This window comes from Bidens hawaiensis, unplaced genomic scaffold (genome assembly GCF_021521415.1).
Source record: "Bidens hawaiensis isolate Kalapana, Puna unplaced genomic scaffold, B.hawaiensis_p1.1 tig00009311_1, whole genome shotgun sequence".
Classification (NCBI taxonomy): Eukaryota; Viridiplantae; Streptophyta; class Magnoliopsida; order Asterales; family Asteraceae; genus Bidens; species Bidens hawaiensis.
In genome coordinates, this window is record NW_027491687.1 from 557,855 (window position 1) to 581,849 (window position 23,995).

The 23,995-nt window shown below is 35.5% G+C and overlaps 4 protein-coding genes across 4 annotated transcripts; 1 reads left to right on the top strand and 3 right to left on the bottom strand.

Moving 5' to 3' along the window:
* Positions 1–1,182: 1,182 nt before the first annotated feature.
* Positions 1,183–1,671, bottom strand: LOC143531953 (peamaclein-like). The gene is made up of 3 exons (XM_077027130.1): positions 1,603–1,671; positions 1,452–1,482; positions 1,183–1,364 (listed from the first exon to the last, which is right to left on the bottom strand). The coding sequence occupies exons 1-3, from the start codon at positions 1,669–1,671 to the stop codon at positions 1,183–1,185; spliced, it is 282 nt and encodes a 93-aa protein (XP_076883245.1).
* Positions 1,672–12,180: 10,509 nt separating this feature from the next.
* Positions 12,181–13,042, bottom strand: LOC143531954 (peamaclein-like). The gene is made up of 3 exons (XM_077027131.1): positions 12,885–13,042; positions 12,755–12,785; positions 12,181–12,362 (listed from the first exon to the last, which is right to left on the bottom strand). Exons 1-3 carry the CDS (start codon positions 12,951–12,953, stop codon positions 12,181–12,183), a joined length of 282 nt encoding a protein of 93 aa, XP_076883246.1. The 5' UTR covers positions 12,954–13,042.
* A 3,216-nt stretch (positions 13,043–16,258) lies between these two features.
* Positions 16,259–16,902, bottom strand: LOC143531970 (uncharacterized). The gene is made up of 2 exons (XM_077027140.1): positions 16,577–16,902; positions 16,259–16,520 (listed from the first exon to the last, which is right to left on the bottom strand). The coding sequence occupies exons 1-2, from the start codon at positions 16,900–16,902 to the stop codon at positions 16,259–16,261; spliced, it is 588 nt and encodes a 195-aa protein (XP_076883255.1).
* Positions 16,903–21,775: 4,873 nt separating this feature from the next.
* LOC143531955 (small ubiquitin-related modifier 2-like) lies at positions 21,776–23,319 on the top strand. The gene is made up of 3 exons (XM_077027132.1): positions 21,776–21,889; positions 22,825–22,974; positions 23,058–23,319. The coding sequence occupies exons 1-3, from the start codon at positions 21,818–21,820 to the stop codon at positions 23,118–23,120; spliced, it is 285 nt and encodes a 94-aa protein (XP_076883247.1). The 5' UTR covers positions 21,776–21,817; the 3' UTR covers positions 23,121–23,319.
* Positions 23,320–23,995: the final 676 nt, after the last annotated feature.

A 23,995-nucleotide genomic window follows, 5' to 3' on the forward strand; every position in this document is an offset into this window, starting at 1 on the left:
GGCATGTGCAACAATACTTGACGGTACATGGCTTAACCTTTGCTTGAATATTGAAGTTAATGTATATAGCATAGGCATTCTGTTGTATGGTGGAGGTTGTGATGGAGAGTGTGAGCTATAGAGTGAAAAAAAGAAACCCTAAATATGTTTTGAATAAAAAATATTATAAAACATGCAACAAGAGAGAATTGAATGTATGCATCTCCATCTATTGAGTAGAGACTTAACCACTAGAGCATTTGTTCAATTTGTGTATGAGTTCATTTTATATTTTATATGTGGGTTCACTCCAGTCTTTTTTTATAGAAGTTTTACTAAAAATCAGAAACTCAGTGGGTTCCCGTGAATCCGGTGAACCCACACTAGATCCGCCCATGGGTGTTAGGGATTGCTTATTTTCACCAACTTACAACTTATTAACTTTTTGAAAAGTTATAAGGTGTTTGGGATTGCTTATATTGTGAAATAAAAAGTTCTATAAGTTACACTTTTGTAATTTATTAATTTAATGGAAAGTTATAAGGAGGTAAAATAAGGAATCCCAAACACCCCTTATATATAAGATTCTAGTCCTACGAAGATTAGGAAGAAGCGTATGCAAGGTGTTCTCTATATTTTAAGTAAAGATAGTGAAAATGATAATGATAAATGAAGATGGAAAGGTATATCAAAGACTGATTATATAACTATTATGTTCTTGCTTAAAAAAATAACTCATCCCTCTTTAAGTCTACACAGATTCATAATTGAAAACTAATGAGAATTCAAAGTTATAATAAAAGGATTTGGAAATGAATTCAAAGTTATCTTAAAACGATTTGGAAATGAATTCAAAGTTATAATAAGTATATTTGGGAACGATTAATAAAATTATTATTTCTCAGTTAATAGATCTCTGCATTTTATGAATTAAATATTTATTAGTTATTCAATCTTTATTTTGGTGACGAAACTCATGAAACTACCTCGGCCAAAAGTGTTCCAACTTATATCTTATTGACTTGTTGGACGGATTATAACTTATAATTCTTTAACAGAAAAATAAAATCCAAATAATCATAAAAAAAATATAACTTGTTTATTTAAAGCAAATCCAATATACAATCAGATAATATAGAAAAGTTTGGCATCAGTCACTCCAACAAGTTTTTCAGTAAATAACAAAAAAAAAGTAGTTTCGAATTAAGGACATTTGGGTTGTCCTTCTTGGGTCCTCATATCTCTGTAACAGGGACATTCATCTTTGTTTCCATAAGTGCCTGAAGGAACACATAAACATTTTCCACAACAGTCATTGCATGTATCTATGCAATTTCCACGGTGATGTGTTGCAGAACATCTATATGCACATGCACCCGAACAATCTGTACAAAAATAAAATAGATAAATTTCAATATATAATAATAATAATAATATAATATAATATAATTGTAGATTGTAAATATATTTACTTTGGATCGACACTGAACCTTCACCACCGGCCTGAGATAAATATATCAAAAGTATTAAGTAATGCTGATGACTACAAAATTAAAATATGCAAACTAAATAAATTAACATAGTGTGTGTATGTGTTTGTGTTTGTATATATATTGTACTTACAGTGGAGAGTTGTATGATTGTCATTGATGCCACAAAGAAGACGATGAAGTTAAGTTGAAATCCTGCCATCTGTATATGTTATGAGTGTGAGTGTGAGTGTGACTACAAGTGATATGATGAAATCGAATATGAGGAGAACCATACATATATATACAGAATGTTCAAAGATGAAATATATCTTATTAAATGTGTTATGTATCATGTATTAATTATTATCAAATATAATTAATAATTATCTGAATTTATATTTGTTTTTGTCATATTTTGTTATTTTATTATTAGAAAAACATTAAAAATAAAGTGTCTACAAAAGGATGTACATAAATTTACAATTAATTAATTACCCTTTATTCTTAGGTGATAATTAACTTAATAATAACCTTCAATTCGGTGCGACGATAAGCATCTAATATTTTATTTTTACCTATCAAATCTCTTATGTTTAAGTTTTTATTCACTTATTTTATATCATTATTCCTAGAAAATACACGTCTCTCAAAGTTACGATTTACAGTACATTACCCTGAATAAAACATACCCCAACCTTGTTGCTTTTCAAAAAACAGAAACCAAGCATGTAATTAACTCTATATAATGTTTATGAATTGATGTCGTTGGAAAAACATCTTTTGAGCTATTATTGCTATACCATTAATTAAAAGAATTCTCACATAAACAATATTTAACCTTTGTTTGTTTCTATTGGTTGTTAGTAGTTGTATGTGAGTGGTCCTATAAAAAGTTTTATTACATGTCATATATTATAATTTTATCTATTAGAATAGGAAAATTAGAAATTAATGATCTCACCTTTTGTATATTGGTCGATAATAATTTCATCTTTAAAAATCACTACCAACGGTCCAACCTTTCAACTATTTTTATTTCAATGAATCTCCGTTAGAAAACACTTTAACGTCGTTAATTTTTTTCCCCGAATTTCAAGCCGATTTTTAGAACTTTGGATCAGAAGAAGGACACGAGTCGACTGATGTTAAACTTATTTGAAACGTTGATCCAAACGACGAAACAGTGTTTCAATTCGAGTATATCGAAGACGGATTATATAACTATTATGTGCTTGCTAAAACAAAAATAACTCATCCCTCTTTAAGTGTGCACAAATTTGTAATTGAAAACTAATTAGAATTCAAAGTTATATTAAAAAGATTTGGAAATAAATTCAAAGTTATATTAATTAGATTTGGGAAAGATTAATAAAATTGTTGTTTCTCAGTTCATAGATCTCTGCATTTTATGTATCGGGGTATGGTACTAAGAACCCTAATTTATTATGTTTTAGGCTTATTTTATTATATGGGCTAATACATTTGTTATTGGGCTGAGGGGGTTTTGTGGAGGTAACCCTAACTGGGCTAGGCCCATTAGGGTACCATGATGGTGGCCATGAGGCTCCCTATATAAGGAGGTCTCCACCTCCTTATCAAGGGTCGGCAAATAGCTCAATAAGAGCCACCACCATATTTTTTGTGTCTGTGAACAAGAGATCCTCTGGATTTCTTAGCGGTCACCTCCACACCCCCAAAAGTCACCGCAGATCACAGCAGCGGTCGGAGCAGAAGCAAGCAAGTCGTGGTTCGTTCATCTCGAAGTCCGTGGAAACATCGTCATGGGTCAGGTCAGATTCATTTCACGTTTCTACATTTGGCGCCATCCGTGGGACGGCAATGAACCACACTTCGCTTCTCGTTTCGGCCCTCCGATCTGTCCATCAGCATCTCAGATCTACGGATCTGTTCATCAGATCTACGGATCTGTTCATCAAGATCTACAGATCTGTTCATCAAGATCTCAGATATACGGATCAATATTCCAGATCTGTTCATCAATATCTCAGATCTGTTCATCAATATTCCAGATCTGTTCATCGATATCTCAGATCTACGATTTCTTCTCTCAGATATGTTCTTCCGTAGATCTAAAAAATATTTCCAGATCTGGAAATACAATCAGATCTGTTGGAAGAAATACACAGGAAGAAATACTATCGGATCTGGAACAATGATCTGAACAATGATGCTCAAGCATCAAGTATGCTCACGCATCGATGCTCACGCATCAAGCATGCTCAAGCATCAAGCATGCTCAAGCATCAAGTATGCTCACGCACCGATGCTCACGCATCAAGTATGCTCATGCATCGATGCTCACGCATCAAGTGTGCTCACGCATCGATGCTCAAGCATCAAGCATGCTCACACATCGATGCTCAAGCATCAAGCATGCTCAAGCATCAAGCATGCTCACGCATCGATGCTCAAGCATCAAGCATGCTCACGCATCGATGCTCAAGCATCAAGCATGCTCACGCATCGATGCTCAAGCATCAAGCATGCTCACGCATCGATGCTCAAGCATCAAGCATGCTCACGCATCGATGCTCAAGCATCAAGCATGCTCAAGCATCAAGTATGCTCACGCATCGATGCTCAAGCATCAAGCATGCTCACGCATCAAGTGTGCTCACGCATCGATGCTCCAGCATCAAGCATGCTCACGCATCGATGCTCAAGCATCAAGCATGCTCACGCATCAAGCACGCTCAAACATCAAGCATGCTCACGCATCAAGCACGCTCAAACATCAAGCATGCTCACGCATCAAGCACGCTCAAACATCAAGCATGCTCAACCATGTGCGCAGGCACCGAGCGCGCGAAAGGTCAACCCACAAGATACAGACCGAGGCTTAAAATCAAGATGTCATGAAGACGGCCAAAACCTATGCTCATGGCGCATAGCACATGCTCAAGCATGCTCAAGCATCAAGCATGCTCACGCATCACGCATGCTCACACATCACAGATGCTCACGCATTCAAAATCTCTAGATCATGCGCGCCACCGCGGATCAACTTCGGATTCCGCATGCGCACTCCCGGCGATCACTCTTCGCCACAGCGGTTTGCATTCGCGCCACCGCATACATGTTTTCGCATACATGTTTCACACTTCCTTTTATTAATTTGAGCAATATGACAACATTATATTGACATCAAACTAAAAATAAAACGAAGTAAAACATACATGCGCGAGCTTCAAGCTCAAACGCGTTGACGAGTCTTAACTCTAAAACGTCAGGGCCTTAGCCCAAAAATATGAGCCTTAGCTCAAACTTAAAAGTTGGGAATACCCATAGACCCACAGGCCTCGCGCCAAGGGTGGAATGCTCATAGACCCACAGGCCTCGCGCCAAGGGTGGAATGCTCATACACCCACAGGCCTCGCGCCAAGGGTGGAATGCTCATAGACCCACAGGCCTCGCGCCAAGGGTGGAATGCTCATAGACCCACAGGCCTCGCGCCAAGGGTGGAATGCTCATAGACCCACAGGCCTCGCGCCAAGGGTGGAATGCTCATACACCCACAGGCCTCGCGCCAAGGGTGGAATGCTCATAGACCCACAGGCCTCGCGCCAAGGGTGGAATGCTCATAGACCCACAGGCCTCGCGCCAAGGGTGGAATGCTCATACACCCACAGGCCTCGCGCCAAGGGTGGAATGCTCATGGAATGCTCATAGACCCACAGGCCTCGCGCCAAGGGTGGAATGCTCATAGACCCACAGGCCTCGCGCCAAGGGTGGAATGCTCATACACCCACAGGCCTCGCGCCAAGGGTGGAATGCTCATAGACCCACAGGCCTCGCGCCAAGGGTGGAATGCTCATAGACCCACAGGCCTCGCGCCAAGGGTGGAATGCTCATAGACCCACAGGCCTCGCGCCAAGGGTGGAATGCTCATAGACCCACAGGCCTCGCGCCAAGGGTGGAATGCTCATAGACCCACAGGCCTCGCGCCAAGTGTGGAATGCTCATAGACCCACAGGCCTCGCGCCAAGGGTGGAATGCTCATAGACCCACAGGCCTCGCGCCAAGGGTGGAATGCTCATACACCCACAGGCCTCGCGCCAAGGGTGGAATGCTCATAGACCCACAGGCCTCGCGCCAAGGGTGGAATGCTCATAGACCCACAGGCCTCGCGCCAAGGGTGGAATGCTCATAGACCCACAGGCCTCGCGCCAAGGGTGGAATGCTCATAGACCCACAGGCCTCGCGCCAAGGGTGGAATGCTCATAGACCCACAGGCCTCGCGCCAAGGGTGGAATGCTCATAGACCCACAGGCCTCACGCCAAGGGTGGAATACTCATAAACCCATATGGCTACGCGCCATACTAAAAGGTTCGGCCACGAGCCGCGCAAGCACCTGTGACATCATTATTATTATCTGGCCGTTTGTGCCTCCATTATTATTTTGAAGACAAGCCGGGATAGTCATCCTGCGCAGAAGAGGCCCTTGGCCAGTCATTATCATCATATTACAGCTCGTAAGCCGCCTTGCGCGCCAGCTTAATTATTCTACAGCTCGTAAGTCGCCTTGCGCGCCAGCTTCATTATTCTACAAGCTCGTAAGTCGCCTTGCGCGCCAGCTTTATTATTCTACAAGCTCGTAAGTCGCCTCGCGCGCCAGCTTCTTTATTATTACAGCTCGTAAGTCGCCATGCGCGCAGGCTCTCATTATTCTACAAGCTCGTAAGTCGCCTCACGCGCAGGCTTTATTATTTTACAGCTCGTAAGCCGCCTTGCGCGCCAGCTTCATTATTCTACAAGCTCGTAAGTCGCCTTGCGCGCCAGCTTCATTATTCTACAAGCTCGTAAGTCGCCTCGCGCGCCAGCTTCTTTATTATTACAGCTCGTAAGTCGCCATGCGCGCAGGCTCTCATTATTCTACAAGCTCGTAAGTCGCTTCGCGCGCAGGCTTTTGTTATTATTATAGCTCATAAGTCGCCTCGCGCGCAAGCTTTATTATCAGGCCCCGCGCCACTATTATTATGATTCATACTAGTGCACCATCATCATCATAAGGATCACAACATGTCACCATCATGGAGAAAACCTCCCAAAACTCAAAGACAATGCCGAAGGAAAGGGAAGAAACCTCCTCACGATCTAGCACACCTTATAAAGTCCAGTGCTCCACCTAAACGCTTGCACGCCTAGGAGCAACACTGGACTTGGGGGGCTTGTCGGGGTATGGTACTAAGAACCCTAATTTATTATGTTTTGGGCTTATTTTATTATATGGGCTAATACATTTGTTATTGGGCTGAGGGGGTTTTGTGGAGGTAACCCTAACTGGGCTAGGCCCATTAGGGTACCATGATGGTGGCCATGAGGCTCCCTATATAAGGAGGTCTCCACCTCCTTATCAAGGGTCGGCAAATAGCTCAATAAGAGCCACCACCATATTTTTGTGTCTGTGAACAAGAGATCTTCTGGATTTCTTAGCGGTCACCTCCACACCCCCAAAAGTCACCGCAGATCACAGCAGCGGTCGGAGCAGAAGCAAGCAAGTCGTGGTTCGTTCATCTCGAAGTCCGTGGAAACATCGTCATGGGTCAGGTCAGATTCATTTCACGTTTCTACATTATGAATTAAATATTTATTAGCTATTCAATCTTTATTTTGGTGATGAAACTAAAGAAGCTACCTCGGCAAAAAGTGTTCTAACTTATATCTTATATTCTTATTGACTTGTTGGACGGATTATAACTTTATAATTCTTTAACAGAAAAATAAGAATCCACATAACCATAAAAAATATAACTTGTTTATTTAAAGCAAATACTAATATAAAAAAGTTTGGCATCAGTTTCTCCAACTAGTTTTTCAGTAAATAACAATAAAAAGTAGTTTTGAATTAAGGACATTTGGGTTGTCCTTCTTGGATCTTCATATCTCTGTAACAGGGACATTCATCTTTGTTTCCATAAGTGCCTGAAGGAACACATAAACATTTTCCACAACAGTCATTGCATGTATTTATGCAATTTCCACGGTGATGTGTTGCAGAACATCTATATGCACATGCACCCAGACAATCTGTACAAAAATAAAATACATATATTTCAATATAATAATAATAATAGATAATATAGTTGTAGATTGTAAAAGTATTTACTTTGGATCGGCATTGAACCTTCACCACCGGCCTGAGATAAATATATCAAAAGTATTAAGTAATGTTGATGACTACAAAATTAAAATCTATGCAAACTAACGTAGTGTGCGTGTGCGTGTCTATATATATATATGTATATATTATACTTACAGTGGAGAGTTGTATGATTGCCATTCATACCACAAAGAAGATGAGGAAGTTAAATTGAAATCCTCCCATCTGTATAAGTTATAAGTGTGAGTGTGACTACAAGTGAAATGATGAGATCGAATATGAGGAGAACCATACATATATATACAGAATGTTTCAGAGACGAAATATATGGTATTAAATGCGTTATATATCATGTATTAATTTTTATCAAATATAATTAATAATTTTCAGAATTTATATTTTGTTTGTAATATTTTGTTATTGTATTATTAGAAAAACATTAAAAATAAAGTGTCTACAAAAGGATGCACAGAAATTTACAATTAATTAATTACCCTTTATTCTTAGGGGGGTGGGGGTGGTTTATAAACCATCACTTGCTCCCACTAATACAAGTGTGTCACCTCACCCCACTACTTTCCATCACTAGTGATGGAATTTTGGTGGGGGTGGTTGTGTGGTGTGATGGAATTTTTTTTTAGCATTTTTGAAGCGCCGTAAAACTTCGTTTGCCCCTCGCGTCATAAGATTCTTGAAACCATTCTTTGCTTGTTTCGATGTCCGCTACAATCTTTAAAAATAAAGATTTCGGCAAACGAAATCGATCCCTGAACGTTTCGTCATTGTATTTCAGCTCCTCCACAAAATAGTCGTTCATTAGCACTTCGTGGGCATGTATACGATCACGATCCACCATTTTTTTCTTTGGACGGCTCGGGCCTTCAAGTTTGTTATATAACAACGGGAACCATTCAACAATGTCATTGTCCGAAGGCGAAGAGCTATCGGTGTCTAGCGGAAACGAGTTGCTCGGAAAATCCATATTTTTTTGTTTTGAATTGAAGTGGTGAAGAAAGAGGTTTTTGTAGTAGAAGATTGAGAGTGTTTTGAGTTGGATTTGATTTTGAGTTGGATTGAAATGGTTGGATTTGATTTTGAGTTGGATTGAAATGGTTGTTAATTTATATTGTTAATTTATTTTGAGTTGGATTTGATCTTGGTATTCACCACGTGATGGCCATCACGGCCGGACCCCCATCACGCGTGATGGGGGGACCGGCGGCGGTGTTCATGAGGCCATCACGCGTGATGGCCGGTGTATAACGGACCACCCCCACCCCTCTTATGTTGTTATTGACTTGGTGGACGGATTATAACTTTATAATTTTTTAACAGAAAAATAAGAATCCAAATAACCATATAAATATAACTTGTTTATTTAAAGCAAATACAAAAGTCAGATAATATAAAAAGTTTGGCATCAGTTCCTCCAAATAGTTTTTCAGTAAATAACAATAAAAAGTAGTTTCGAATTAAGGACATTTGAGTTGTCCTTCTTGGGTCTTCATATCTCTGTAACAAGGACATTCATCTTTGTTTTCATAAGTGCATAAAGAAACACAAACATTTTCCACAACAGTCATTGCATGTAATGTGTTGCAGAACATCTATATGCACATGCACCCGGACAATCTTTACAAAAATAAACTACATATATTTCAATATAATAATAATAATATAATATAATTATAGATTGTAAAAGTATTTACTTTGGATCGACACTGAACCTTCACCACCGGTCTGAGATAAATATATCAAAAGTATTAAGTAATGTTGACGACTACAAAATTAAATTCTATGCAAACTAACGTAGTGTGTATATATATATATATATATATAGTACTTACAGTGGAGAGTTGTATGATTGTCATTGATACCACAAAGAAGATGAGGAAGTTAAATTGAAATCCTGCCATCTGTATAAGTTATGAGTGTGAGCGTGACTACAAGTGAAATGATGAGATCGAATATAAGGAGAACCATACATATATATACAAAATGTTTCAGAGACGAAATATATGGTATTAAATGCGTTATATATCATGTATTAATATTTATCAAATATAATTAATAATTTTCAAAATTTATATTTTGTTTGTAATATTTTGTTATTGTATTATTAGAAAAACATTAAAAATAAAGTGTCTACAATAGGATGCACATAAATTTATAATTAATTAATTACCTTATATTCTTAGGTGATAATAAACTTAATAATAACCTTCAACTCAGTGTGACGATAAGCATCTAATATTTTGTTTTTACCTATCAAAACTCTTAGGTTCAAATTTTTATTCACTTATTTTATAGCATTATCCTTGGAAAATGCACGCCTCTCACAAGTTACGTTTTACCGTACATTACCCCGAGTAAAACATACCCCAACCTTGTCACTTTTCAAAAACCATCCAGAACAATCATGTAATTAACTCTATATACTATATGTTTACGAATTGATGTGGTTGGGAAAATATCTTTTGAACTATTATTACCATACCATTAATTAAAAGAATTCTCACATATAAACTATTTAACCTTTGTTTGTTTCTATTGGTTGTTAGTAGTTTCATAAAAGGTTTTATTACATGTCATATATTTTAATTTTATCTATTAGGATAGGCAAATTGAAAATTAATAATTCCATCTTTTGTATATCGGTTGATAATAATCTCATCTTTAAAAATCATTATCAACGGTCCAATCTTTAAACTATTTTTGTCTCAATGGGCCTCCGTTAAAAAACACTTAACGGCGTTAAGTTTTTTTCCGAGTTTCAAAACTGATGTTTTTGGGCTTTTGATCAAAATACTGATACGAGTCGACTGATGTAAAATTTATCTGGAAACAATGATCTAAACGACGAAACAGTGTTTCAATTTGGGTGTTTGAATTTCCAATTAATAAAAAGTCATTTGAATCACCGTTTCGAGATAAGTTTTATATTAGTCGACTCATATTTTTCTTCCGATCAAAAGCCCTAAAAATCGGCTTGAAACTTCGAAAAAAAAACTTAACAACATTAAGTATTTTTTAACGGATGTCCATTGAGATAAAAATAGTTGAAATATTGAAACGCTGGTAGTAATTTTTAAAGATAAAATTATTATTAGTCAATATACAAAAGATGAGACTATTTATTTTCAATTTGCCACAATAATATTAGTGAAAGTATCAAATACTCCTATTACATACATTTAATTTTGATAAACTTTATAGTTTACAAATGCGTTTAGATATTATTATTATTATTATTATATCAATTCAAACCCCCAATTGTGAGCTAGCACCTTAAAATGCACATGCTTGATTCAATGTTTTTACGTAACTTTTTTGTTTGGTTTAACTGTCACGCCGCAACTTGCTTAACCTTTTTACATAAATTTTCAAATATTATCAACGTGTTTGCTATCACGCGTGGGCTCACATAGAAGGCTACGTCTATAAAAAATATTTTTTATTACATGAGTCGACTTTTAACATAGTTATTATAAACACTTACATTAAACAAATAATCACTATTCATGATGCAGTGTTGTCACATCTCAACTCAGTGAGACCTAGAAGTGTAACCAATAGTTGGTACATGTTTTGTAAATATATCAAAGTTGGGGGTTGTTTTAGCGAAAGACTTTGTTTAAAATAAAATATTAATTTATTTTGAAAACTTTGTTTGTTGACATGTTAAAATGATGAGAGAATTAACGTGTGTCTTACATGTAGAGATGGAAAATCAACAAATATGGACTATTTCATATATGCTCTTTCTATATTTTTGTTTATTCTCAAATTAATCACAACCATTAAATCTCTAAGATCATATACTAAATTACATCTCACAGTTCTTATTTTCTTATTTTTTATTTATTTTGTATTTTAACCTAACGCTGTAATCACTACCTCCAATTTATGCACATTGCTAGCTGCTCTACATAAGTTCTCAACTTACTTTAAGATGCTTAAAGAAGGCACCTCTACCAAGGCTTCGTCCAGGTTTTCGACAACAGTTCCTACCCTACAACATCTAGTTTCTTCGCAAAGCCAAATCATGCTAGTAAAATTATGATCACATATCTCGCGGAGAGACGAGAGTGGCAACCACCGTGGTGACCGGTTGAGACCACCATGGAAAAAGGTCCCGTTCTTAAGGATAAGAACGTTTTGAAGGGGTGGGGAATTGATATGATCATAATATTATTCATGCTCAAATTATTGGTTATGATACAAAAGACTTTTCTTGCAAGCAAAAATAATTATTAAGTTTATCTATTACTCAGTTTCCTTATTGTTTAAGTTTTCCATTTTCATGTATTTGTTTTCCAATAAATTGTACTCGTTAGAATAAGAAAAATAATAAGAAAATTGTCTCAAGTTTGATTTTTCTTCTTCTGTTTTGTTCTTGAAGCCTAACCCACTCTACAGGTATTTCAGGAGATTGCCCATCTCGAATCTATCTCTACCAGAGCGAAAGATGCCACCCACCACGAAGCACGGGTTAAAAATACCAGTTTAGAATAAAATTAATACAGAGAATTATTAAAGTTTGCTTCCTTAATAAGAAATGATAGAATTTCGAACATAATTAAAAACAAGAAATAGTTTATATATAACTAAGGACATTTGGGCTTTCCATCCTTGGTTTTCATATCAATATAGCAGGGACACTCGTCTTTGTGTCCAATAGTTCTTGAAGGAACACATAAACATTTTCCACAACAATCTATGCATATCTTCATGCATCTTTTGCGATAATGTGTTGCAGAACACCGAACTGAGCATGCAGATGGACATGCTGCACAAAACAATATATAAAATGATATCTTGTAGATTATAACAAATGAGTTTAAACGTACCAAACGTGTGAAGTGAGGAAAAAAAGTGACGCGGTGACATTTTGTAATTACGTGAATAGCATAACTACATTGCACCATGTTTTTCAACTATTGTAATAATGATTACGTTATAGTTTTAAAGTAGCGTATTTTTTTATGCTAGGTTCTTTTGTTGTAGCATAATTACTATTACGTACACTAGTTGTATTTTGAATTGTAGTGTAATTATTACAAAAATCCCACCACGTCACTTTTCTTTCTTCACTTCGCACTCTATATACGACAATCATTTTTACGATATATATGCTCCGCATGTGTGTGTTTTGTAATCCATATATATTTAGTTATTTACCTTTAATCGGCACTGAACCTTCACCTCCAGCCTAATATAGATAAGAGAATAATAAGCAACGGTGTAGCAACATATAAAATTAAAATCTATGCACACATATATATATATATATATATAATTGTATACTTACAACCGAGAGTTGTATGATTGCCATGGATGCAACAAGGAAGACGAGGAAGTTAAATTGAAATCTTTCCATTGGTAAATGTAGTTTATATGAGTGAAATTCATTGTGAAACCAAACACATATATAGACGCAAAATGTTTGTTGAGAAGATAAATTAATATGATCTTGTTAAAAGCTTACTGCATTATTGTCATTTCATGTATTATCGTTATATAGAAGACTTCCTAGGGATAAGAGACATAGGGCTAAAGAGAGAGCCAAAAAAGGATCTTTCGTGATTGTTATTTTATGAAGTGTCATAATGTGATTGCGATTTCATGCTAACTAATTGTTATGGAGCATGGTTAGTTAATCAAAAGTGATGTCACGTCACTGACGACAGTAGACATTAACTAACGTACTAACTCATTAAACTTGTAGTGAAGGGACTTAACTAACCAAGTCTATAAGCTAATAATTGTTTTCTTTATTTTTATTTTTAGCACTAGTTTAAATAAAACCAATCCAAATTTAATAAAATTATAAATTACTTAAAAAAGGTAACTACTAAATTAAAAATAAAAATACATAAAAATAGAAATACGGATAGAAACACGAGACAATAATACTAAATTTCATATTCGTCATTTTCTGCTAAGAACTCGGCTTATCCTTTTTCGTAGAGTACCAGAGCGCATCCTGTTAAATGGGAGTTGTTTTTCGCAAGGGTTTTAAGTTCCGCATCCTTCTGTTTTTGCTCCCTAAAAACAAGCAATCGGTCGATTTTGGAGACCAAACTTTCAACTTTCTTCTTAACATCTGGATGGAGTGTAGACGAAGACGATGAGCCTTTGGCTTTGTCTCTCCTGAGCAGAAGAGCTAGTTCATGATCGAGGGTATCAAACTCGCCGTCGGCAGTCATTAAGATTTATATGAGAGTGTGCATCGGAATCGTTTGCGATGACATGTAATCTTTGGGCGTTGACGTTTCGACCGTTTAGACGATTGACCCACCACCAACTGAACGAGAAACCACTACGAGCTTTTTCTCAAAACTTCCCATGCCTTTACCATAATAAATGAGTGATTGTATTGATCTTTGTATTGTGCTTGCGCTTCAACACTAGTGGAAGTTGTATCTCACTAGGTAAAGTCTTTAAAGACATTAAAGTTAGAAAGCCTTGGGCTCATTCAAGTCTTACGAATGACATAAATCCGCCGTTCATTAAATTAATGTGTTTAAATTCATTACAATTATATGTTAAATTTTTTTTATAATTACCATACTTGTGACATATGTAAATTATAAGGTGTACTTTGAATGTTAAAAACATGAGTGACTTTAACTAATTATAAACTGATTCATACTAGACAGCATGTGCTTACATTTATGCTTAATACTTATTCTTATATGCCAAATATCATACATTTGTTTAATTGGTTGTGTCTTATGCCCTTAATACCAGATATTTAATATTCAAATCGTGTCCCCATAACCTACAGGATTTGGTCAATCACGAAGGAGGGTTGTGATTACAAATTCAACTAACGGATTATATATATATATATATATATATATATATATATATATATATATATGTATGTATATATATATGTATCTATATATGTATGTATATATATATGTATATATATATATATAGTTAACATACAAATTAAATTAGCGTGCTAACTGTGCGAATCAAATAGTTTAATTATATATATATATATATATATATATATATATATATATATATATATATATATATAGAAAATGGTTCAAATAAGAATAAAGAGTTTCCTAGAAATGGTAAGAACCAATAGATTTTTGACATTTGACATTAAATCTACGGTAAAAGAATAATTCTAGAAAACTATGTCGGTTTCTGGTAATTTTAAATCTCAACCATTGATTAACATGATCCAATGGCTATGATTTATTCTTAGTTTTTCTAAAAAACTACTTTTTTTACTATAACCCTCCATATATATATATATATATATATATATATATATATAGGTATTGTAATTATGTAATTACATCATAGTGTAATTATACTATGTTGTAATTACACTACACTATAATTACACTATGTTGTATATATAGTTACACTACTTTTCACACAGTTAACACGTTAATTTAATTTGTATTTGATCCATACAAACCCTATATATTACATATACAAATAGACAAATTTACAATTCAATCTTATCCCAATGGAAACTAAGGGGTCTACCTCTCGATGATATATATTACGTTATTTTTTCTTGTAGATGTGGAAAATTGATGATGCTCGAAACTCAGTTGTAACATCTCATTTTGAATTATTATATAAAAAAAATATTAAGTTTTCTTTCTTTTATTTTATTTTATTTGGGGCTAAATAAATTAACATGATTAAAATGAAGAAGTGTTGAAGAATTGGTTTCTAAGAGCATTCATATCAATCCATAAAAAAATGTGAGTGCAGTTTTTGTAATGTATGGAGTCGTTTATGGTGTTGTGAGTGAAAGAGAGAAATGAAGTGATTTTTCTATATATTTGAAAAGTTATTCTTCACATCCTATAATTTTTTAATATGTTGTGAAAATGGTTGTAAGTGACAGAAAGATAAATAGTAATGATAAAGGTATAAACAATATTTTTTAATTAAAATGAAAGAGAAAATGTACTGATTTTTAGTGTAATTTTGTATTTGGATATAGCGGATTGAATGTGAATGATCTTATTTAAACCTACATGTCACTTGTGGGGAAATTTTAAGGAGTGAAAATGTAGAGTGGACAAGATCCAATTACATTTGTTTTTAGGAAGACGCGTATATTTTATCGTGTCTCAAAGAAATGAAGTTGTTTGTGTGTATATGGACTGATTTTGAGGAGAAATCGGTGTAGCCAGCAGTCAAGCAAAGAAAACCACAGTCCACACTTGTGAGGCTAGTTTCAAATTTCAACGAAGGGAAGGCTTCACAAGCAGTGGCGGATCCAAGATGTTTTTCAAGGGGTGCACAATTTTTAGACGCTCCAATTTCATGGAGCCGGAAAAATTCTGGTCGGTTTGACGGTTCAGTTCGGTTCGGGTACGCTTTGTCACATAATGTAAATACGATATTGTAAAAAGATCGTCATTGCAAAATAAAAACGACATCGTCATTGCAAAATAAAAAAGAGATCCTCATTGCAAAATAAAAACACATAATAAATGGTCTTTACAAATTAAAAAAGCATACCTAAAGTTGTTGCCAACGAGTTTTCATCTTTTGAAATCGTTGCATTACATATTCGATTAAAACTTGTTGGAGGAATTCCTCTTCTATGTAGCAAATGCATGAATCGTTCATGCATCCATCACACATCCTATTACGCAAATCTGTTTTCACAATCTTCATTGAAGAAAAACATCATTCAATACTTGCCGTTGCAACTGGCAAAACTAATGATAACTTTATCAAACGGTAGACCAACGGATAATCAATGTGCGATCTACTTTTCACCATCATTTTGGCAAGATCACCTACCCAATTCAAGTTGGCAAACCGCTTATCTTCTTTCACATTAGCAATGTAGTGGCCAAGTTCACATACAAGCTTGTCTTTTTCATCAAAATCAAAATCATAAGGATACATCTCTACCAATTTTAACAAGTTTAGTTTATTAAAAGCACTAAAATTACAAGACGGGCTCAAAGAACTTATACACGTAAGCAAGTTAGTGGTTACCTCGTTGAAACGGTTTCCAAGCTCTTGAATTTGCAAGTCGAGAACCGTGTTGAAATTATTAACCACATAATGGTCACGATTGAAGATGTCGTCTTCCTTCTTCGATATTTAGGGTCAACATACTCGGCTTTCATATCAACCACTTCAATATCATATTTGTCACAAAAGGACGTGACATCTTCCCAAAGCGAGTCAAATACTTCAAGTCGATAACTTTTTAGGCCTTCACTAGTTAACTTAACTAACTTAATTGCATTCAACATATCTTGATCTTTTCTTTGAAGTGCTTCACACAACGTGTTAGTAACACCCAAGATGTACTTCATTAAATGTAAATAAAATACAAAACTAAAAGTTTTCATGTATAATTGAAGTCCACGTGCCTCAATTTTGTGAGCAGAAATCTCTCCCAAATTTTCTATATTTTCAAGCACGTCAATAACACTAGGAAATAAAGAAAGCAAACGGTGAATTGTTTTTCATGAGAACTCCAACGTGTATCCCCGGCTCTTGCAAGTGACAATTCTTGATTCTTTCCACTCCCAGTTTTAACTTTCAAATTCAATCCCAATCTTTCTTTGACTTTCTCTTATCAAATCTATTCGCTTACAAGATGCACCAACAACATTTACTAAATTTGACACTTCTTTAAAAAATTTGAAAATTTCATGATGTTTGGTTGCAAGGGCCACAACAATAAGTTGAAGCTGGTGAGCAAAACAATGAACATAATATGCTGAAGGATTTTCTTTCAAAATCAAAGCTTTCAAACCATTACCGGACATGTTGCTTACACCGTCATATCCTTGGCCTCTAACCCTACCAATACTCAAATTGTGGCGAGCAAATAATTTATCAATTGCAGCTTTAAAAGATAACGCGGTTGTTTCCATAACATGAACAAGGCCAATAAATCGCTCCTTCACAAATCCTAATTTATCAACATATCTTAAAAGTATGGTTGCAAAAGTCGCTAGGCGTTCCCTGGGCGGTTGACTGAGGAATTGCGAGTACTCGGTCTAGGCGGAGAGTACTTGGGGAGTACTCGGTCGTGGTAAATTATAATGAAACTAATTTTTGGGAACTTATATATGTGTCAAGTATCAAAAATCTACTAATATTTATAACAAAATACGTGAATATTAATATAAAAAAAAGATACATCTTTAAATACTAAAGTATCTAAAATATGAAGATAATTAACTAAAAAAAGTGTTAGTCATTCTTTAATATTATAGAAATATGAATTATGTTTAAGTTTTTAAAGTAAATAGCTGGCTCAAGTTGATTGACTAGATCCAATTGTGGTAAAGGTTGGCCACTTTTGATCGATTCCAAGTAACCAGGCGGAGTTAAAGAAAGTCGCCTCGGCATCATACCTTGTAGCGATTACTCGGTGAGTACTCGGCGCCTAGTCGGGAGTTTACAACCATACCACGACCATTTGTTCCTCTTTAGAAATATCTCTCGATTCATCAACTAATATGGAAAAAACATCATCACCAAGTTCTTCAAATATCTTCTTTAATACTTCTTTTGCAAAACAATTACAAAGTTCTTTCTGGATTGATGGAGATGTCATTTGGTTATTCCAGGGAGCGCTACTTAATATAACCTTACCAATTTCTTCATTTAGTTCTCCAAACACTTTTAAGAATTCTATAAAATTTCCTCTATAGAGAGATTCTTCAGACTCATCATGACCACAAAAAACTGACGAACCATTCAACAATGCTTTAGTAAGTCCAGCCGAAGCATGTAATATGATTTTCTATTGTTTTTTTTTTCTTTCTCAATGGCCACATGTATAGATTAAGCTTGGTTAAGTAAATCTTCCCCCTTTTTACGTGCTTTGTTGTGAAACTATTGCATTTACCAACATGACCACTAAATTTCTCCCGAACCCTATTCCAACATCGCACCCCTTCACTCATAAATGCATCATTTTGTGACACTATATTCCAACCATTTTTCAAATTCACTAGTGTATCATTCCACATTAAAGCGTCTTAATTTACTACCATAATTTGTTTATGGAAAATCATGTTCGGTTGGTTGACATGAAGTAGATATGCTTGTCTAATTTCATCTTTTTGACTTGGGTGATAAGATGAAATCGGTTGCCTTTCGAAAGGATCCCATGAAAGATCATCCAAATCTACTTTAACAGTTTACTACTTGAAGATGATGACCCAAGGTTTGATGGTCTGTTTGAAAATATCTCTTGATATTCATAACACCTATAAATCAAATTCAAGTAACAAAAATCAACTATCAAAACTAATCAATAATTGCTAATCAGTAAGTCGATAGCCAATCCATGCAAGAACTTTCAACACCTGCTACAAAAAATGCCCAAAATAATAAAATATGGCTTACGTTTTTACTAATTATTGTAAAATTTTCATGCAATTTTTGTTTTATTTGTTGGTGAAACACTCTAGTATAGATAAATTAAAGAACATTGTAAACAATTTTAATGTATTACAACCCGTGGACAAGAGGAGGAGGCTGCAGTTTGCGTTCGTCAATCATGGTATGTGGATAGCGGCTGAAAATTTTGCAAGTTAAAACTAAAATATTAAAACACAGATTTTAAAAAAAGAAAAACAAGCCTCGCCTGAGAAGTAAACTGCAGCATCAAGGGTTTTAATCACTCCACCACTTTTCTATTTTTGTAAAGGGGTGTACTTCAAAGTTATAAGGGGTGCACTTCATATTTTATTTATAGAATTACACCACTAGGGGGGTTCCCATGCAACCCCAACCTTGTATATAAATCCGCCCCTGTTCATAATCACAGGCACCTCTTTTTGAAAACGGACTACTTGATAAGTAATATTTGACCTAGCCTTTCAAGTTGTGAAACTATGAGAAGAAAAATTGGTGAAAAGGAGCCCCTTATAGTTGTGTGATCAAAGATGCCATAATGATTGTGTTACTTGATACCTTAATGAAAATAGTGATTTGAATTGGATGATTTAGTTCTTACGATCTGTGCTCGCCATGAAATAATTAATCGTTTACCAGATGTGTTAAAATCAATGTCAATTGTTTTGTTTGATTTGGTACAAGCATGGTTGTAAAACTCCTGACTAGGCGCCGAGTACTCGCTGATTAATTGTAATTCGAATCCCCCCCCCCCCCCCAAACGGATCTAATTGCACTTCACGCTCCAAATTTTTGATGATGAAATGAATCTTTCGTGGGCGAAACAGAGGATATCTCGATTGGGGAGAAAACGGGGAAATCCCATATGACCAAATATATCTGACAAGTCGCACTATATGTCAAGCCAAGATGTATCTTCCTCTACAGGACTTCGAAAATATACTTTTGGAACACCAATAGGCATTAAATGAAATAAAAAAGAACGAATACAAGGTATCATGCCGAGGCGACTTTCTTTAACTCCGCCTAGTTACTTGGAATCGATCAAAAGTGACCAACCTTCATCACAATTGGATCTAGTCGGTCAACTCAAGCCAGCTATTTACTTTAAAAAGTTAAACATAATTCATATTTCTATAATATTAAAGAATGACTATCACTTTTTTAGTTAATTATCTTTATATTTTAGATACTTTAGTATTTAAAGATGTATTTTTTTTATTTATATTGATATTCACGTATTTTGTTATAAATATTAATAGACTTTTGATACTTGACATATATTATAAGTTCCCAAAAATTAGTTTCATTACAATTTACCACGTCTAAGTACTCTCCGCCTAGACCGAGTACTAGCAATTCCCTAGTCAACCGCCCAGGGAGCGGATAACGACTTTTGCAACTAAGAATACAGGTAAAAATGACCAGTGAGTGGTATATAGTATGCCTAGCAGCGTACCATGTGTCAAATCTGCACAAGGGCACTATCTAATGCTGGACTATAAAATGGAGTTGAAGAAAACAGGACGTGAACAATACACCACGCTACTTTTTGGTGACAACCATTTTTTGCTATTGGCTTTAGCATGTACACTTTGTTAATGCTGTATTTTTCTTAGGTAGCGTTTAGTATACAGGAATAACAGAGGAATGGAATGGTTAATTACGTGGGAATGAAAAAAGTGGTGTTTGGTTGTTTAATGGAATGGAATCATCCATTACACATGGAATCTCATTCCATCAAAATCATTCCTTCCCACCCCCTTTTTTTTCATTCCATTCCTCCTTCACTCTACTTTCTCAACAATACCACCACCTATCAACAGCAACCACCACAACTACCATCGCCACCACCACCACTACCATCCCCACCACCACCACCTGCCCGTCACCGACATCGTCGCCGTTGCCACCACCACCTCCGGCGCCACCACCGCCGCCACCACCACCACCTTACCACCAGCGCTACCACCGCCACCGCCACCATCGTCGCCCTAACCACCGAAACCATTGTCAACGTCGCCACCTGACCATCACCGCTACCACCATTATCGCTGCTTTTCCCCCACCACCTGACCGCCACCACCATTGTCGCCATCAATGCTACCACCACTTGACCACCGCCACTGTCACTACCACCACCATAGCCACCGCCCCTGCCGCCTGACCGTCACCACTACCATCGTTGTCACCACCATTTTCGTCGTCGGAGCTACCACCACCGTCGCCATTGCAGTGTTTTTATTTTGGTAAAAAAAACAATTATTTTGATATAGAAGTGTTTTTATATTTCTATTTCATTCTTACAATATTTTTTGAATACCAAAAACATAAAGTAATAATTTATTTTATTCTCGTAAGTTAACCAAACAAGACAAGTGAATAGTAATGATCCATTTCATTCTCTTGTTTATTCCATTCCCTCTCCTATTCCATTCTTCCTTCATTCCATTACCTCCAACCAAATTACACAGTGCTCATTGGTTCAAGCTTCTTGGTTCGATTTCCTCGTTTTTAATTATCTCCGCTCAAAGTAAAAAAAACTAAACCAAACCCCAAACCAAGTTTTCAACAGGATGAGTTTCGTCGCTTTAGGCTTCTTTTATTATTATTACTTTTTTTAATGATAGACTAAAGGTTCCTATTTAAATTATTTTACATTTTTCTTACGGAAACCACGTGGACCAAACCATCCGTAAACAAATGAAACACCACAACAAAAGGTCAAAATAGAGTTATCGGAACCCAAATTACATTTAAATACAGTTATTCAAATATCCTTTAAAACCGCCACTGAACCATTCATCAACAGGCAAGATCGATAACTGCTCATAGAATTTTATAATAACAATGTCCGGAGGAGAAGAAGACCAGAAGCCTATTGATCAGTCAGCGCACATCAATCTCAAAGTCAAGGGTCAGGTATTATGCAGTTCCATTTTACTTGAAAATGTTATTCTAGGTATTCATTTTGGTTCAGGTATTTATTTATTTGTGTGCTTACCCTGTAAAGTTGTTCGTGTTCATGTTTGTTTACATCTAACTGCTATATTAAAGCACTACATAGTTCTGCATTTAATTATTCAATCTCAACAATTTTTAAAATTATAATTTACACATAATAAACTATTTAATTTTAATACTATTATCATTTATATAATTAATAACGAAGTTACAAATATAACTTTAAATGTTGTATTAAATGAGTTTTTTTATAAATTTATGAATTATAAATTTTTATTTATTATTATTTATATCTTATGAATCCATAAGGTGTGTTGTTATGTCTATTGTTAAATTTAATTTTTTTGTTACACTTTTTAACCACCCGTTCGTTACATGGGCTATATTCTAGTTTTTGTTATATAGGGGCCCTATTTTCTAGTTTTGTGGTTTATAATTTGTTGTATCATTTAAGTGTAACGGGATTGACTTTCTTAACCAAAGTGAATGAATCATAATATGCATCAAACAGGTCGGGAGGTCCGACAGAAAGAATTTTGAAAAACGGTTGCTTATTGGAAATTCATAGGATTTTAAAATTTACATGAAAATCCGAGGCGAAATGAGAACCTGAATTCACCCGACCCTGTTTTCGAAAACATAAGTACGTGAATTTGGTCATTTTCCAGGGTAAGAACAATCATACCAGAAACATAAGTCTCGTTCTTGAAAATTATCTGATTGAAAATTCGTGAGTGCCATCGAATTGTTTCAATCTAAAAATGCAACACGATTCTCAGAGAAATCAACGGTTACTCAATTTAAAAAGCACAACACAATTGACGAATTTGCATAGGATAAATTCTCTTTTCTGTACATGTAATTTGTTAAATGAGTTGGTTGATTATCTATAGGATGGGAATGAAGTGTTCTTTAGGATCAAACACAATACTCAGCTCAAAAAGTTAATGAACGCCTACTGCGATAGGCAGTATGTGGAGATGAACTCCATCGCATTCTTGTTCGATGGACGACGTCTTCGAGCCGAGCAGACCCCTGATGAGGTGATAATATCTTAGTTTTCATTTCACTCATTTGTTAATATTATTAAAATGATAATTTTGATGACTGTCTTGCTATGCTCCAGCTTGAGATGGAGGAAGGTGATGAAATTGATGCAATGTTGCACCAAACTGGAGGTGGGATCTAGTATGTTTGTAGAAAAATTAGTAGCTTGAATATGATGAATAATATTAGTTATATGAATAAAATCTTAGGAAAGATATGGCTGGTTGTGTGTTGTCCATGTAGTTAGTTTGGATGAAGAGTATACTTAACTTCTAGTTTCTATATGTTTGGTTTTTCAGTTTTCTTTTATGTCACCATGTTTTGTGTTGTGCTTTATACCTTAGCTAGTCTTACTTAGATACTTATTGGTTGGGTTGGTATGGTGGAACCCAAAATTATTCAGCATGTTATAGTTTTTGAATTTATAAAGAAATTGGAAAAAGGTTTAACATACGAATTTCGAATACCTTAAACATTAAATATCGAATCAATATCTTAGATACTAAAGAGTGGATAATTAGTAAAAATGACCGAAAAATAGTGTCAGCTAAACGGGTTGTCTATAATAATACTAATAAGTTTTAAATAAGTTTTAGTTTTCTTTTCAGTACAAGTTTAAATAAACTAAAACTAAACTCGAGGGTTAAACGTGTAAAATCATGGAATAAATTAGGAAGAAAGCTGGAGGATCATGTTTGCCATATCTTGATAGTTAATTTGAAGACATGTCTGACATGAACTTCCTTTTCGTCAAATATGCATGGCATGATTCAATTAATCAAACTCTAATCTCTAAACGGTTTAAGCAAAATCTTGGTTGTTAACCAATCTTTCAAATATATAAAAACCCTAAACATCTCTGCCGTTTTTCACACCACCATCGCCGCCATTCTCCGCCCTCCACGTTAAGCCATCGCCGCTGCAAACCAGACGTCACCCGCACCGCTGAGTTTCTTAGTTAGCAATTAGCCCCGGTGCGTATTCATTTGCTTGCCTGCAACTCCGCCCTAGCTTCCG

Coding starts and splice junctions, on each gene's coding strand:
- LOC143531953 (XM_077027130.1), bottom strand. CDS start 1,671: ATGGCAGGATTTCAACTTAACTTCATCGTCTTCTTTGTGGCATCAATG. Junction 1,483..1,602: donor CAATCATACAACTCTCCACT/GTAAGTACAATA, acceptor TATTTATCTCAG/GCCGGTGGTGAAGGTTCAGT. Junction 1,365..1,451: donor AGGTTCAGTGTCGATCCAAA/GTAAATATATTT, acceptor ATTTTTGTACAG/ATTGTTCGGGTGCATGTGCA.
- LOC143531954 (XM_077027131.1), bottom strand. CDS start 12,953: ATGGAAAGATTTCAATTTAACTTCCTCGTCTTCCTTGTTGCATCCATG. Junction 12,786..12,884: donor CAATCATACAACTCTCGGTT/GTAAGTATACAA, acceptor TATCTATATTAG/GCTGGAGGTGAAGGTTCAGT. Junction 12,363..12,754: donor AGGTTCAGTGCCGATTAAAG/GTAAATAACTAA, acceptor TGTTTTGTGCAG/CATGTCCATCTGCATGCTCA.
- LOC143531970 (XM_077027140.1), bottom strand. CDS start 16,902: ATGAAGTACATCTTGGGTGTTACTAACACGTTGTGTGAAGCACTTCAA. Junction 16,521..16,576: donor TTGGAAACCGTTTCAACGAG/GTAACCACTAAC, acceptor TTGTAATTTTAG/TGCTTTTAATAAACTAAACT.
- LOC143531955 (XM_077027132.1), top strand. CDS start 21,818: ATGTCCGGAGGAGAAGAAGACCAGAAGCCTATTGATCAGTCAGCGCAC. Junction 21,890..22,824: donor ATCTCAAAGTCAAGGGTCAG/GTATTATGCAGT, acceptor GATTATCTATAG/GATGGGAATGAAGTGTTCTT. Junction 22,975..23,057: donor CCGAGCAGACCCCTGATGAG/GTGATAATATCT, acceptor GCTATGCTCCAG/CTTGAGATGGAGGAAGGTGA.